The sequence below is a fragment of the Galleria mellonella genome, unplaced genomic scaffold (genome assembly GCF_026898425.1).
Source record: "Galleria mellonella isolate WM207_F2 unplaced genomic scaffold, CSIRO_AGI_GalMel_v1 utg65, whole genome shotgun sequence".
NCBI lineage: Eukaryota > Metazoa > Arthropoda > Insecta > Lepidoptera > Pyralidae > Galleria > Galleria mellonella.
In genome coordinates this window covers 13,171,948-13,187,459 of record NW_026442138.1, presented here as the reverse complement: position 1 = coordinate 13,187,459, position 15,512 = coordinate 13,171,948, and the positions used below count along the sequence as shown (strand labels likewise).

General features: G+C 35.9%; 2 protein-coding genes across 6 annotated transcripts in view; one reads left to right on the top strand and one right to left on the bottom strand.

Moving 5' to 3' along the window:
* The window catches only part of LOC113510250 (neurexin-1), a 261,039-nt gene extending 253,916 nt beyond the window's left edge, over positions 1-7,123 (bottom strand). For 4 of the 5 annotated variants that reach the window (XM_052900439.1, XM_052900441.1, XM_052900442.1 and 1 more), the window contains exon 1: positions 6,953-7,123. The gene's annotated coding sequence lies outside the window, so the exon portion shown is untranslated. Of the gene's footprint in view, positions 1-6,845 lie in introns of all 5 variants that reach the window. The other variant, XM_052900440.1, reaches the window with a different exon arrangement.
* Positions 7,124-13,409: 6,286 nt separating this feature from the next.
* LOC113510544 (probable methyltransferase-like protein 15 homolog) lies at positions 13,410-15,153 on the top strand. Its single transcript, XM_026893998.3, has 3 exons — positions 13,410-13,604; positions 13,685-13,917; positions 13,976-15,153. Exons 1-3 carry the CDS (start codon positions 13,534-13,536, stop codon positions 15,013-15,015), a joined length of 1,344 nt encoding a protein of 447 aa, XP_026749799.1. The 5' UTR covers positions 13,410-13,533; the 3' UTR covers positions 15,016-15,153.
* The last annotated feature ends 359 nt before the right edge of the window (positions 15,154-15,512 follow it).

Below are 15,512 nucleotides of genomic sequence, written 5' to 3'. Positions count from 1 at the left end.
TGATTGTGTTTCGCTTTGAAGAGTGGGATATGGCGTGAATTTACAGGGTACAGAGGAATAACACCTGAGTCCTCAGGAATGGCAACACATGGGGGGTATCATGGGCGGAAACAGTATACTCTGTTATGTCCATGGTACTGCTTGTGTCTATAGGCGACGGTTACCACTTTCCATCAGGTGGGTCAACAGCTTGTTTGCCATTCTAAGTCGTATAAAAAAAAATATTAAAAAAAATAATTACAGCAGTTCTTTCCCATATTGACCCTCTAAAGGATCAAACCCATTGCACCACCAAATTAAGTAAATTTAACCTAAGGGTAGACCTACATTGTACCCCATTATTAGTTATAACGGCACAGATATTACGTGTTACTGATGTAACCCTCAACCTAATGCTACTCACGTGCTCAAATATCCTTGTTGAACCGTAAAGTTATACAGTTTATTGTTTCAAACTAATAAAAACATAATATTATTATATTTTTTACTCGATTGCACCAAAGAGGGTAATGCTCTTCGGCGGTTCTAAATAGAGTATCTATTTTTTTTTAATTTTTCATCCAAAAGATTTCTGTAAACTTTTTTTTTTACAACACAGGGAGCAAACGAGCATACGGCTCACCTGATGGTAAGTGACTACCGTCGCCCACGATCACCCACAACACCAGCGGCATTGCAGGTGTGCTGCCGGCCTTTTAAAAAGGAATATACTCGTTTCTTGAAGGTTATGTTGTCAAGACCGCCACTCGTCCAGATGATTGGGATGAAATTTAGCAAAAACAAAAAATCTTCTATACGTATAAAAATCAAGTGCTGTTCGTGAGTCTGGCTATTATTTTTTCTTGTTTTATTTTACTCATTACAATACAAGAGTAGTTTAAAGAACCCCCACCCCAGGTTTAAGCCAAAATAGTATAATAATAACTAATAATTTCACCCTAAGAAGCCTATTGTATCTTGTGTTTGTACCTTTTTATTTATTTATTTATTTATTCATTAGTACAAATATGTGTACATGGCGGACTTAATGCTAAAAGCATTTTCTCCCAGTCAACCATATGTGTTTTTGTTAATATTTTATAATAATTATCTATTATATTTCTATTACAAACTACCACTATATTGGACAAGGCGTCAACTTATTTCCAACTCCATGTTGCTACGCCAATTCCCGTGCGGGGTAGACAGGAGACGCCGAGCACAGGAGAACTTTATACGCAGTATCCTCGGGAGTATTAAAAAATTTACTTTCACTTCTCACGGATACACGTCTAGTATCAAATATATTAAGGAGAGTTACATGTTTTTATCTATAGAAATTTATTTATCTACCTTCACATCGACCTTATAGATAAATGAGTAATGAATCAATTTTTTTTTTAATGGAATGATTACCCCGCCTGCGCTATCGGTATACACTGCCGGGGCACCAGTGAAGGATGATTGGTGAAAATAAAATGGCAGATCAGTTAGCCCATAGTGACGAATTCAACGTTAAATTAGTCACAATGGTTTTCAGGGGGAACCGCTTGGAATTCGACTTGATAGCAATGCGGACTAACCCCCTATTACTAACAATCCCTTCCCCCCTAGCGAATCTATGGTTATCAACATGCATCTATATGCGTTATCGCTGTCGCATATTTTTTAATGAATGGTTAATGGAATGGTTGGGCAATGGGATTGCTAATCTACATTACTAACTATCCCTTCTCCCCCCTACTATCCTATATTAGGTAGCATATTTTTTTGATGGGTGAAAATGGTATGATAACCCCGCCTGCGCTAACGGGATACACTGGCGGAGCACCAGTGAAGGGTGATAGATGAGAATGAAAACAAGCCAATCAGCCCATCATGATGAATTCATCAGGAATTAACCATGATAGTTTCCAGGGAGAACCGCGAGGAGATCGACCTGGTTGGGTATATTGCTAGCAATGGGATTCTCAGTGTCCATTACTAACAATCCCTTTCCACCCATTAGGTAGCATATTGTCGTGTGTTTCCGACATAGAATCGACCACTCCTTCCATTCCCGTGGTTAAGAAGAGGCAACTAAATGACCTTAATGGTTAAGGGATAAGCAACAGTGTCCCACTTAAAACATTTTTTTTTGTACGACTTAGAATGGCAAACAAGCTGACGGCCCACATGATGGAAAGTGGTAACCGTCGCCTATAGACATGAGCAGTACCATGGACATAACAGAGTATACTGTTTCGCCCATGATACCCCCAATGCGTTGCCATTCCTGAGGACTCAGGTGTTATCCCTCAATAGATGATATTAGATAGACTGCAACATCCAACAGCGTCTTTTTCTTTCATATACTAAAATATATGCACATATGTATGTACATACATATCTTTCACGCCTGTCTCCCTTTAGGGTAGGCAGAAACAATGGAACGCCAAATGCTTCGATTCAAACAAACCTCTTTCGCTTCTTCCACATTTATCAATCTTTTCATACACGCTCGCCGGTTACGGGCACTTTTAATTTGGCCCTTCTTCAGCACGTCGCCTATTTGGTCAACATACGTCCGTCTAGAGTAGCCCCTACCGACATCTCCATTCATTCTTGCTCGATAAATCAAAAAATCATAATAATAAATAATAATTTACTAAAAGGTATCTATTTATTTATTTAATTAATTATCGTAATAAAATCATCACAACTCTTTAACTGCCAACTTTTAAATAGATTTAAATTATCTGAAATAAATAATTAAATAATAAACATTGTATATTTTTATTTATGGTGCAATAAAGAGTTAAATAAATAAATAAAATAAATAAATAAGTTAAAAAACCATTAGCCATAAAACCCCCCTATTAATAATTTAAAGACCATAAATTCGTTTGTCACTTATCTACGGAAGTGGATACCGGCGGGATAAACAAAGAAAATTAAATATTAAAAGCGTCTGTCTATCTTACGTCTGCTAATTTATTTTCAACGTAATCCAACGTCTCGTCCTGGCTTCACTTAGTTTTCTGAAATAAAATAATTAACAGCTAATATAATAATAATGATTTCTCGTGTGGTCCCGGAATAGAATGGGCCACCCCTTCCTTTCCCGTGTCATATGAGGCGACTAAGGGAAGGTGAAGGATGAGTAGCATCGTCTCTCTTAAAACATCTCTAAAGCCTAACTGCGGTTGCCAATCCGCCTGCAGAGCGTAGCAACTATTGGCAAAACTCTCCTAGAGGGAGGCTTATGTTCAGCATTGGACAGTTAAAGGCTGATATGATGATGATGATGATGATGATGATGATAATTACATTTTGTTTTTTTCCAAAAACAAAATAAAGTAATCCGAATCGAACAACTCAAAATTATCATTAAATTAACGACGTAACTACTTAGCTATAAAAAAGATACAGGTATCTAATTCAAGAATCTCTCGGGGGTAAGGGATTGTTAGTAATGGGCTCTAAAACCCCATTACTAGCTATATAACCTTTCAAGTCATCCTCCATGCAGAATTCCTCCTGAAAGCCATCTTGGTAGATTAATGGTGAATTCGTCACGATAGACCGACTGACCCGGTGGACTACCATGAAATGCAATTCCGAATTTTCGGGCTCAATTTCGTATTATTGTGCGTACCGAAATCGACTTAGTAAATGGAGCTTAACATTTCGTTCATCATCAATCCTATCCTAATAGTCCAGTGGAATGATATTTTATTATTTTTAAATAAATTTAAACGGCATGTATTATGCAATTTTAACATCAAAGTTCTGTTTCGTTCGTTTGTCGAAATTTCGGAAAATATTTCATGGTAGACCCTCTGCTTTCATCCTCACCCGTCATCTCACACTGTTGCCTCGCTAGTGTATACCGATAATGCAATCAGGCTTACCATTCCATTTCCGGCCATGAAAAAATACGAGTGCGTTCATTACTTATTGACATTCGAGAGTGGCTTTCATTAAAGTAATTTCCTCGTCTTTAATCTTATGTCTTTCCTCTTAAGCCGCTTAATGTAGCTACACATCACTGTAATCCAATGTGCTCTTTCATATTTGCAACTAGTTTTTACCAGCAACTTTACCCGCTTGAGCAAATATATTCAATGTTCGTTATAGCTACATATGCAGGGGGGGTATCCCACCGATCAGCAGAGTGAACTTTCTTTGGGAATTTTTTTTTTATGCAACTTAGAATGGCAAACAAACTGACGGCCCACCTGATGGAAAGTGATAACTGTCGCCTATAGACATGAGCAGTACCATGGACATAACAGAGTATACTGTTTCGCCCATGATACCCCCCATGCGTTGCCATTCCTGAGGACTCAGATGTTATTCCTCTGTACCCTGTAAATTCACGCCATATCCCACCCTTCACACCAAAACACAGCCATGCAAACACAACTGCTTCACGGTAGAAACACGAATGGGACAGAGGTACCCAAGCAATCGACTTTGTACAAAGTCTCCCTCTGGTAAATATGAACAACATGTGCTATCTTTAAGGAGCCAGCGCTCTCTCTAGAAAGGGTAACGGAATTAATAGTTATGGGATATAAAAAGCTTATTGCTAGCAATGAGATCAGATCGACCTCCACGCGATATACATGGAAATTTTGGTAGCTGTGGGCCAACTGAGCTGTTGCATCCTCACATATCATCACACGCTGGTACTCTACTAGGGTATGCCGATAGTGCTGGCGGTGCTAGCATTCTATTTTCTTTTTCATAGCACAAAGGTGCCAAACAAGCATACAGCTCGTCTGATGGTAAACGATCACTGTAGCCTATAGACACCTGCAACACCCCTAGTGGGTGGTAATAGGATTTTGTCCATTTTGCCACCACTTCCTTTCCCGTGGGTGTCATAAAAAGCGAATAAGATAGGGCGGGTGAATAGATAGGGGGTGGGCAACAGCGTCCCTCTTAAAACATCTCTAAAGCATAACTGCAGTTGCCAATCTGCCTGCCAAGCGTAGTAACTGCTGGCAAAACCTTCCAAGGGGGAAGCTTATGTTCATCAGTGGATAGTTGAAGACTGATGTGATGTGTTTCAACCGTGAAGCAGTTGTGTTTGCATGGCTGTGTTCCGGTTTGAAGGGTGGGATATGGCGTAAATTTACTGGGTACAGAGGAATAACACCCGAGTCCTCAGGAATGGCAACGCATGGGGGGTATGGTGGGCGAAACTGTATACTCTATTATGTCCATGGTACTGCTCATGTCCATAGGCGACGGTTACCACTTTCCACTTGCTATTCTAAATTGTAGAAAAAAAAAAAGATGTTGATACCCATGAGTCTACTGCCAATGGCTTACCCTTATCTTAGCGCTTTAACAGTATAATTAACCGCTGAGAACTAACCCGACAAGTTTAGCAAAGCTCCACGTTTCGCGTGACCATACCGTTTAGTGAATACGCGCAGACCAGCCTCGCGAGTCGATTCTCTTTATAAGTTAAAGGTACCAACAAAGGAATTTGATTCTCATGATATGGCATCCGTTATATTCGTTGCTAGAGCTCTTATTGAGGCAAACATCGAGTATTGGGGGAACATCATACAGTAAGGGGAGAAGGGATTGTTAGTAAAGAGACTAATAGCCCCATTGCTAACAATACGAGGTCAGGTCGTCATCCTCATGGTTCCCTCAGGTAAACCATCGTACTGAGTTTCAAATAAACTAGTCACGGTGGCTTGTCTTTTCATCTCTCACTGGTACCCCGCCAGCGTATATCGTTAACGCAGACGAGGATTACCATACAATTATCATCCATTTTAAAAACACATCATACAATGGAGAGACGACCGAAGAGTGCTACTTCAATAGGTTAATGGTCAGCCACCGCGGGCAGCCTCTTCATCATCCGGCTACACACGAGTCCATGTAACCCAGAGGCAGTGCTCACTACTGCATCTCTCATAATGGGTGGATTTGAAACAGTATTCAGTAGATCAAATGTTAAACCGCAGTAAAACATAAAGCGAACGCACAAAATCTGTAAGATGATAGAGTAAGGCATGAGGAAACACAAACGAATTCCAATGGGTCGAAAGGTGATGAAATGTGATGTGTGTGAATCTATAAGCGAACATGAGATAATGGGTGAATAAAATATATATAATCATATAGATTTTTTTAATTTTCGCTTTTAATTTCCGCAACAATATCGTGCACGTGCACAAACTGATAATGCCTTGCACGTGAATGGAAATTTAAAAGCGTCTCCATACAATTGCATATCATTTCGCTCTCCATTTATATCGTGACGGTAAAATCGTACCGTATCGTGCCGTGATATGGTTAAAAAATCGTCTATTAGGATGATTTTCAATTCTCTCTAATCTGTAATTCCTCTTTCATACTGGCATTTCATGATGTTGTAAATTTCTCAATTTATTGTATGTAGTAATACATTATAGATGTACCTAGTTTAAAAAGGATAATGAATGAATGAAATCTCTTTATTGTACCTTTCAAATGTTTTGTATTTTTGTAAACTTGCAAAGGAAATATATAAATGAAACTATATTTTAATATAATAATAATAAAATTCATCACCCTGTGTTCTGACGATAGAACAAAACAAAGTAACCTAAACGTAATCATTTATAAGTTCATTTCCTAAACAGGGTCATTCATGATTCGAATTTTAGTCTTTCACGTTAAGCAACGCGTCTACCGCTATACCGCGAAGGACGCCCATAATGGTAAATAGATATACAACCACATTACAACCAGAGTCATTTCCAGCGATAGGAAACTCAGCACAACGTTGCACAAGCTTTATTTGATAATCAATAGCCGTGCGTTTAGTTTTATTACACGGAAATCATAATAAATATAACAACAAACAAACATACCGATTAATAAATGTTTTATCACGTCTGTAAATAAAATAAATGTTTCAAATTCATGTAATTGATGCAAAAGTAGGCAGCGACGCTAAGCGTGTGAAGAAATGAGATACCTATATTAAGTTCATTCCGTCGGCTCGCTGAGTTCACTGAGTTCTCACACTACACTAAACTAATCACTCAAGTTTCACTACAACGTTATGGCACTGTCACTGCTAATGTTTTTAATTTTAGATTATGTAATTCGGTTTTGTGAGTTGCATGGCGCGACTAAGGCGCACTGAGTCCGAATGCAGACAGAAATGGCGGAGTGTTGCGCGCGCCGCCCGCCCTACGGTTAGTGGGCTATTTCATTAAAACGACAGACTTGGGCATTTTTGGACAACGTAAAATATTTTTGTTGCCTCGTTTTACGAGCACTTCTATATATGGCTTGTAATTGAATGAGCGTACTTTATTTGCATTACATAACATAGTGTTTAATTATTAAACAAGTGGGTATGCAAATAAAGGAGATTAGAAATAATACTTACATAAATTAAAAAATATTTCTAAGTATAAAAATTAGCATAAACCGCTTCAATTATACATGTATAGAAAGAGATAACGAATTGTAATTATTTATATAATGAGAAATTATATTTGTCGGTAAACAGATCACTTTGTGAATAGATTATTTTTACTAATGTTTCGATTCGCCCTGTAGTCGCGGCATAAAAAGGGCCACCCCCTCCTTTTCCGTGGATCTTGTAAGAGGCGGCTAAAGAAACTTAAATGTTGAGGAATGGGCAACTGCACCCCTCTTAAAACATCACCAAAAACCTAAGTACAGTTGCCACACTCTCTGCCAAGAGTGGCAACTACTGTCAAAACCTGACATGATGGCTGATATGATGATGATGATAATTTCGATTAAATTACTTAGCTACATGAATAACGATAAACACCGGTAGTCAAGTAGTCATTAACTTTGGACAAAAAAAAACATCTTTTTTGCACTTAATATAATAGTATATATACATAAACCCAATTATTCATAAAAATAAAGACCTACGAACCTATTTTTTTCATTATAATGTTTTGTTATCACTTATATTGATACAGCATACAATTGTTTATTCCATAAAATTAAAAAGATCTGAATTTTTTTCCTTAACGTTAAGTTAAACTTTTAAAAATATTTCTTTTTCAGTCATACTTCACAGAATCAAGGCCAATGCCAATACCGAAACACTAGAATATAAAATAGTGACTAGATTAGCATCCACACTAAGATATGATTAAAATCTTGTAGTATTTTTCATAGGAAACCATATGTCACCATGTATAGAAAAAAATAAACTTCCATTTGGTGTTATCAAAAAGTACGATTAGTTAACCAAATTATCCAAAATGTTCACATATTTTCACATGGCAGTCCTTGATTGCGGCTAACTGAGAACAGATAATCCGTGTGCATTGTAATATATTTTCGCTCTTCTTTCATTTAAATCAAGTTTAATTTAAAAGTTATATTTAGCGGCTGAATCTTAGACTATACTGTAATAAGCCATTTCGTAACCAATTTTTATTTTACAATTTTAGTTAATAAAAGTAGTTTTTGATCAATTACTAGAGACTTCAATAAATAATACACAATAAAATTAATCGCCGTAATGGAACTCCACCTTAATCTAGACAAAAGGCTCACACTTTGTAACATTCAGCGTTACCCCACACCCCGTCGTGCGCCACTCACATACAACCAAGCTCAACCTATCCATTGCTCCGTAACCTTTCAACGAACCTTTACATTTACTAAAACACCAAGTGATGGTTACAGTAACGATACTAAACAATGTGCGTAATGTTCAATTTTTAGTAAGAGAAAGCAAGGCGGCGTGAAAAAAAATGTTGATTTTCTTGAACAAAATCTCTTGCTCAGAAGTGCAGTAAGAAATTGAGTGTAGATCCTTTATAAGGCCGCCTAATAAAGATATCAATGTTTAAATACAAGAATGTATGATAGTGATTGCCCTTTATTTGTTCCGGAATTTTTTGGTAGATAATATTTCGTATAAATATGAGCTTTTAAACAGTTGTTTATATTTGTACGCTGCCATTTACAGGTTCGGATTGAATGTAAAGTCACGGTTTATATTTAAAGAAAAAAATGTTACTTACCTTTCATTATTTACTATACTGACTTTTTAGGTTATTTTACAAATAAGATTTACGTGTTATTCAATATTTAGTAACAAACATAGTTACATAAACAAACAACATAAGGAAAATATATAAAAAAAGTCATTTAAGGTCGCATAATGCTCTCTGTAAACGTTTATAAGTTACAGTAACCATTTGGCATCAGATGAGCCGTATGCAAGTTTGCCACCGCTCTAGTATAAAAAAAAAATGAAAATTTATAAAAAAATAAATAGCACAAATTTCCGTATCGTGATAGAGTACAAATACAATGTGTCATCACTCTTTTTTTATCACACTTTTTTTATTCAACTTAGAATGGCACGCACGGAGAAGACCCACTTGTGATAAGCGTCGCCCATAAATATTGCCAATCCCCATTCCTTACAATCCCCCCCCCCCCCCCCACACATGGCTAGTATGGCTAGCCACATCTTATATAACTAAACACTTTAGCTTTAAAATAATTAAAAAAATATAACAAGTGTATTGATTTGAAACGGGTTTTAATCCACTGTATTTTATAACTGAACTGCTACATTTTTTTTATTATTATTATTATCTACCTCTTATAAGAAAAAAAAACTTTGATAAACTTAAAGCCTTTAAAATGTGGTGCTGGAGAAGGATGGAGAAAATTAGCTGGAGAGATCGAATTAGTAATGAGGAGGTCCTGCTTAGGGTTAAGGAAAAAAGACAAATTATTAGAACTAATGAGGACAGAAGGGGAAAAAATGTCGGGACACTTGATACGACATGACGAACATATGAACATTGTAATAGAAGGTAAGATAGAAGGAAGGAGGGGGAGAGGTAGACCGAGACATAGTTACATCAGGCAGATCAAGGAGGGAGTTGGTGTCGTGTCGTATCAAGAGGTGAAGAGACTCGCTAAAAATCGTAGTGAGTGGCAAGAGCTCCACCGACAAGAGCGCAGCTCTTAAATGGGATAGATAGATAGATAAGAAAAGACCCATGTTCAACATACGAAACATCAATGGGCTATTCTAAAGGTGGGAAAATAACGGATTTAAATAATCCCGTAGGTATATGTAGGTACGTAAATTAAAATCCGGCCCAAAATAATTAGCAGTACGGGCTCACCCTTAACCCTTTTAATTAAAACCTTTAAGAATAATTAAAATTCGTTAACAGTCGGTGAAGATATCACATTATGCTAAAAAAAATTGTAGATTTTTAAAATACCTAAAATGGCAAACAAGCTGAAGCTTAGAAATGGTAAGTGTCGTCTATAGACATCACAGTATACACTGTGACACCCACAATACCACTTATGTGCTGCCATTCCCGAGAACTATGGTATATGCTCGCATAATCCGTAATTTCATCGCCATACAAACCAGAGGGAGACTTTGTATAAAAGTCGATTGCTTGGGTACCTCTGTCCCATTCGTGTTTGAACCGTGAAGCAGTTGTGTTTGCATGGCTGTGTTTCGGTTTGAAGGGTGGGATATGATGTGAATTTACTGGATACAAAGGAATAACACCTGAGTCCTCAGGCATGGCAACGCATGGGGGGTATCATGGGCGAAACAGTATACTCTGTTATGTCCATGGTACTGCTCATGTCTATGGGCGACGGTTATTACTTTCCATCAGGTGGGCCGTCAGCTTGTTTGCTATTCTAAGTTGTATAAAAAAAATACAAAAAGTGTAGTTATATCATACAGAGAAACTAATGCCATTGTTAAATATGAAAGTAGATGGATGTAAAGAATGGGGACGACTGAAGAAAAAGTGGTACATCATCATCTCAGCTATTCTTCTGTCCACTGCTGCACATAGGCCTGCCCCATAGACTACCATAACGAACAATCCTAAGCCAGCTGCATCCACAAACACACCAAGAGGCGTGGGGGGAAAGGGATTATTAGCAATGGAGTTTGATAGCCCCATTACTAGCAATATGCCCTATCAAGTCGACCTTCACGTGGTTCCCCCTGGAAACCGACGTGAACAATTCTTGTTAAATTCGTCACGATGGACTAACTGACCTACTTCATCCTCACCTATCATCCTTCACTGGTACCCCGCCGGTGTATATCGATAGCGCGGGTGGGGTTACCATTCCATTATCATCCATTAAAACAAACACATTAAGAAGTAACAAACAGACATCCGCATTGAATAATATTATTAAAGATAATTTCTACTAATAGATATTTGCAAAATCCGCCTCTACAAATGAACTAGCGTATTTCCCTGTTAGTTAATTCTATGTGCAGCTCCCATACAATTTCACTCGACCCGTTTAAGATAACGTCAGCGATGCGTATCCCGAAATAAGGGGATAATCCTCCGGTTTGTATGAAATAATTGGGATTAGCCTTTGTTTCCCCATAATACTATTTTGATACCAGCAGCGGACATTTCGTAGACTTATGAAACTATTTACAGATATTCCTTCTTTAAAATGGTGTTTTTTTTTTTAATTGCTTTAATCACGATAGATTTATGTTAGTACATACCTATAAAATAGAGATGGGTAATATAAATACAGATCCGATATCTCTATATTGGATTCCTCTGGACATTGATGACGGATAAAAGGTCATCACTTATTTCGATATCACCCGTATCGGGCGGATATCTATTTTCGAATATATTAAGAGTTTGTTACCCAATATTGTTTTTTAGATAACAGACTTTTAACATATTTGTTATTAAACCAGTACACAGATATTGTGTATTAAAGTATAGAGATATTACTATATGTATTTATATTACCCACCCCTACTACAAACTTATATTACAGTTAATATTAATGTAAAACTATATAAAAATAATAAATAATAATATATAAATAATAATAAATAAATTATATAATGATAATATTAAATGTACTCGTATATATATGTTACGCTTTACATACAAACCCTATAGGCATTTTCTCTTTTAGGATTGACTAAAAGAAATCTCTACAAAGGATAAATCCGCGTATTTTTTTTTTTTATAACTTAATATCTATATTTAACGTGAATATACAATAATGTTTATAAAAACAAATAAACAAATTACTCAAACACACAATGAAAACTACCTAATTTAATATGAATAATATATAACGCTCGCAGATATCAACTGATAGCCCACGTCTAATATTATCTACTGGGTTTTTATGACTGATAATTTTGCGAAAAGATATTATTCTAAAATAAACCTATTCTCATTATTATCAAACATACGCTGGACAATTAGAAACCTGGCGACAGAAGTACCTATATTATCGTAATTTACTTTTCACTACATAGTATAAAACAAAGTCACTGTCGCTATCTGTTCGCCCCTATGTATGCTTAAATCTTTAAAACTACGCAACGGATTTTGAAGCAATTTTTTTTTTTAATAAATAGAGTGATTCAAGAGGTTTGTATGTATAATACATACATAATATTGTAGAGAAACACTGATAATTTTAAAGTTTTATATCGTGACGTGATATAATGGACACCCATGCGAAGCCGGGTCGGGTCGCTAGTATTATATATAATTAAACGAATATAATAACAAACTGTCATTAAATGACTACAATATTATAATATGTGAGGATAAAGCCAAGTTTTGTTTTTAATTGATTAATATGAAATGATAACCTCGCCAACACTTTGGATATATGCTTGCAGGACACCAGTGAAAGGTAATAAGTGAGGATGAAAGCAAGTTAGTTCATCGTGACCAATTCACGTCAGTTAGCCTATAGTGAATTCACCAAAAATTAAGCAGTAGTTTTCATGAATCATAAGGTTTCTCGAGAAGCATAGGTATTTTTTAAGGAGCGTCGGGAAGGCTTTGTCCATCCCAGAATTATCTGACCTTTTAATAGACCAAGATGCAGAAGCAGATATTTTTGCTATCTACTCTGAGACTACATATGCACTTTTTTCAAGAGACCAAGGTCATGCTCCTAGAAAGTAATCTGAAATACGCCAATGTCGGAGCGACTGCATGGAAGTTAACCTGACAGAATGTTATTAACAAAGGGATCCATAGTTCCCATTACTAACAAACCCTTCCCTTATAAGATACTATTTTACATTATTATACATTATAATTATACATATTTCACACATTTCATTCATTACTTTCGCCGTCAGTTTGTCATTTTAAGTATTATAAGAAAGATACTGGAAATTTATTCGTAGCTTTATTAAAGTATACTTCAAAACTCAATTAAAATAATACTTAAATCAAATAATATACTCGAGTACTCATACAACTAATCGAATACTCATCATAGTCAATGCTTCTATCAGTATTTGATACTTATATTAATGAGTACCTATCAAAATACACGAATTCTAAAAAAGGACTTACAAAGCACATCACTATGGATGCCAGTCATAGGTCAGTCATTGTCACTGTCATTACTATCTGTCAGTCAGGCTTTTACAGCAGTTTATTATATCGCTGCAATTTTATATTTGCATTACTATAAAAAATACAATTTAAACATATTTTATTAATAAAATGAATTAACAACCTTCTAACTATGACTACTCAGTACAAGAAATTTACTAAACTCATAGCTAAATGGCCTGTTGATAGCAGCAAAGGCGAAAGGTTAGTACAAATAATAAATACGAGGTTATTTTCTGATTTACAAAGTATATTTCTTTAATTTATATATATTAATTTCACAGAGACCTTGGAAAATTCATTAGAGAGAAAGTAAAGGCGGCGTTCGAAACTGCTAATAAACAAAATCTAGACTCGGAACTTTGCAATCGGCAATACAATTCCCTAAACAAAATAGCCGATAATTATTATAAAAACAAATACAAACGTACAAAGAGTAGCACAGCGACTGGCCTTAGTACTGAAGAGTGTAACTTAATACTCTCAAACGAGGTCTTAAATTATTTGAAAGAAGAAAATAAAGGCTTTTTCCGTAAAATATTTAATTAACCTCAAAATGCATTTCAGATTATTACATAAGTCAATATTTATTAGGAAACTCTCGACTAAACCCATCGAGTACAAAGACCATATCCCTGTTATGTTAAATAAGGCCATAGAGTACCTCAATCCTAAAGATAATGAACTTTATGTGGATATGACATTTGGTGCCGGTGGCCATTCGAAAAAAATACTTGAAACAGCAAATTGTACATTAATAACTTTAGATAGAGACCCTGTAGCTTATGAGAAAGCCAAAAACCTAGCCAAGGAATACCCAAATAGAGTAATCCCATTATTGGGAAGATTCAGTGAATTGCCAGCTCTTTTTAAAACTCAAGGAATTGAACAATCTAGTATTGATGGCATATTATTTGATTTTGGTTGTTCGTCAATGCAATTAGACACAGGAGAAAGAGGATTTTCAGTCAGCAAAGATGGCTATCTAGATATGAGGATGGATGCCGGTCGAGATCCTAACCAAATCACTGCTAGGGAAGTACTTGCAACAGCAAACGAACATGAACTATATAAAATATTCAAGATTTACGGTGAGGAGAAAAAAGCTGCTAAAATTGCTCAGACTATAATACAAGCTAGGTACATGATAAAGAATATTGACACAACTAAAGAACTGGTTGATGTAGTAAACTCGTGTTGCCCAGATGAAGTTAGATTAGACAAACTGCAAAGGCCCCAGTCAAATGCTACGAAAGTGTTCCAAGCACTAAGGATATTTGTAAATAATGAATTGAACGAGTTAAATTATGGCATGGTACTAGCTAAATACTATTTGAAATTGAACGGGAGACTGGTTACAATATGTTTTCATTCTTTAGAGGATACAATAGTAAAACGGCACATAGGAGGGAATACAATTAATGAAGTAGCAAATCCAGTCCCATTGAAATATCACAGCCCCTTGTTAGTTCAAGACCAAGAGACTATAAATGAATTTCTTGACACACCATGGAAACCACTAAATAAACATGTGGAAGTTCCAACTGATGAAGAAGTAGAAAGAAATCCCAGAAGTCGGAGTGCTAGGTTGAGAGCTGCAATAAAAATAAAATAATATTATTATATATTTAAAATTGGATTAGTTTAATTATTATGTCAAGATGTCAATACTGAAATTTTCAAATTTATGTCGCCATTGTAAATGTAATAAACCATGTGTTGTAAATTGTTAATAATATTTTTTATTCCTTTAATATTTCTGAAGTTTCCTTTTTTTATCAAAAATTTAATTCCAAATTTTTTTAATGATGTGTATATAATAGTATTGAGACAATTAGTTTTGGATGAAAGGGGATTATTAGTAACGTGAATTAGCAGTCCCAATGCCAGCAGTTTTACCTGTTTACCTCTATGTTGTTCCTCTTGGAAACCATCATGGTTAATTCTTGAATTTACCATGATGAACCAACTGATGTGTGATCATTACTCGCTGGTCCCCCGCCAGCGTATACTGATAGCGGAGGCGGAGTAACCATTCCAGTATCATCGATGAAATACTTTATAATAATACCTTTTTTACATAATAATAACTTAGTCTTAAGAAAAAACAAG

Bases quoted from the DNA above. Each gene is read 5' to 3' on its own strand.
- LOC113510544 (XM_026893998.3), top strand. From the start codon at position 13,534: ATGACTACTCAGTACAAGAAATTTACTAAACTCATAGCTAAATGGCCT. The intron at 13,605-13,684 runs GTTAGTACAAAT...TTAATTTCACAG, and splicing joins GATAGCAGCAAAGGCGAAAG to AGACCTTGGAAAATTCATTA. The intron at 13,918-13,975 runs ATAAAGGCTTTT...TCAGATTATTAC, and splicing joins AAATTATTTGAAAGAAGAAA to ATAAGTCAATATTTATTAGG.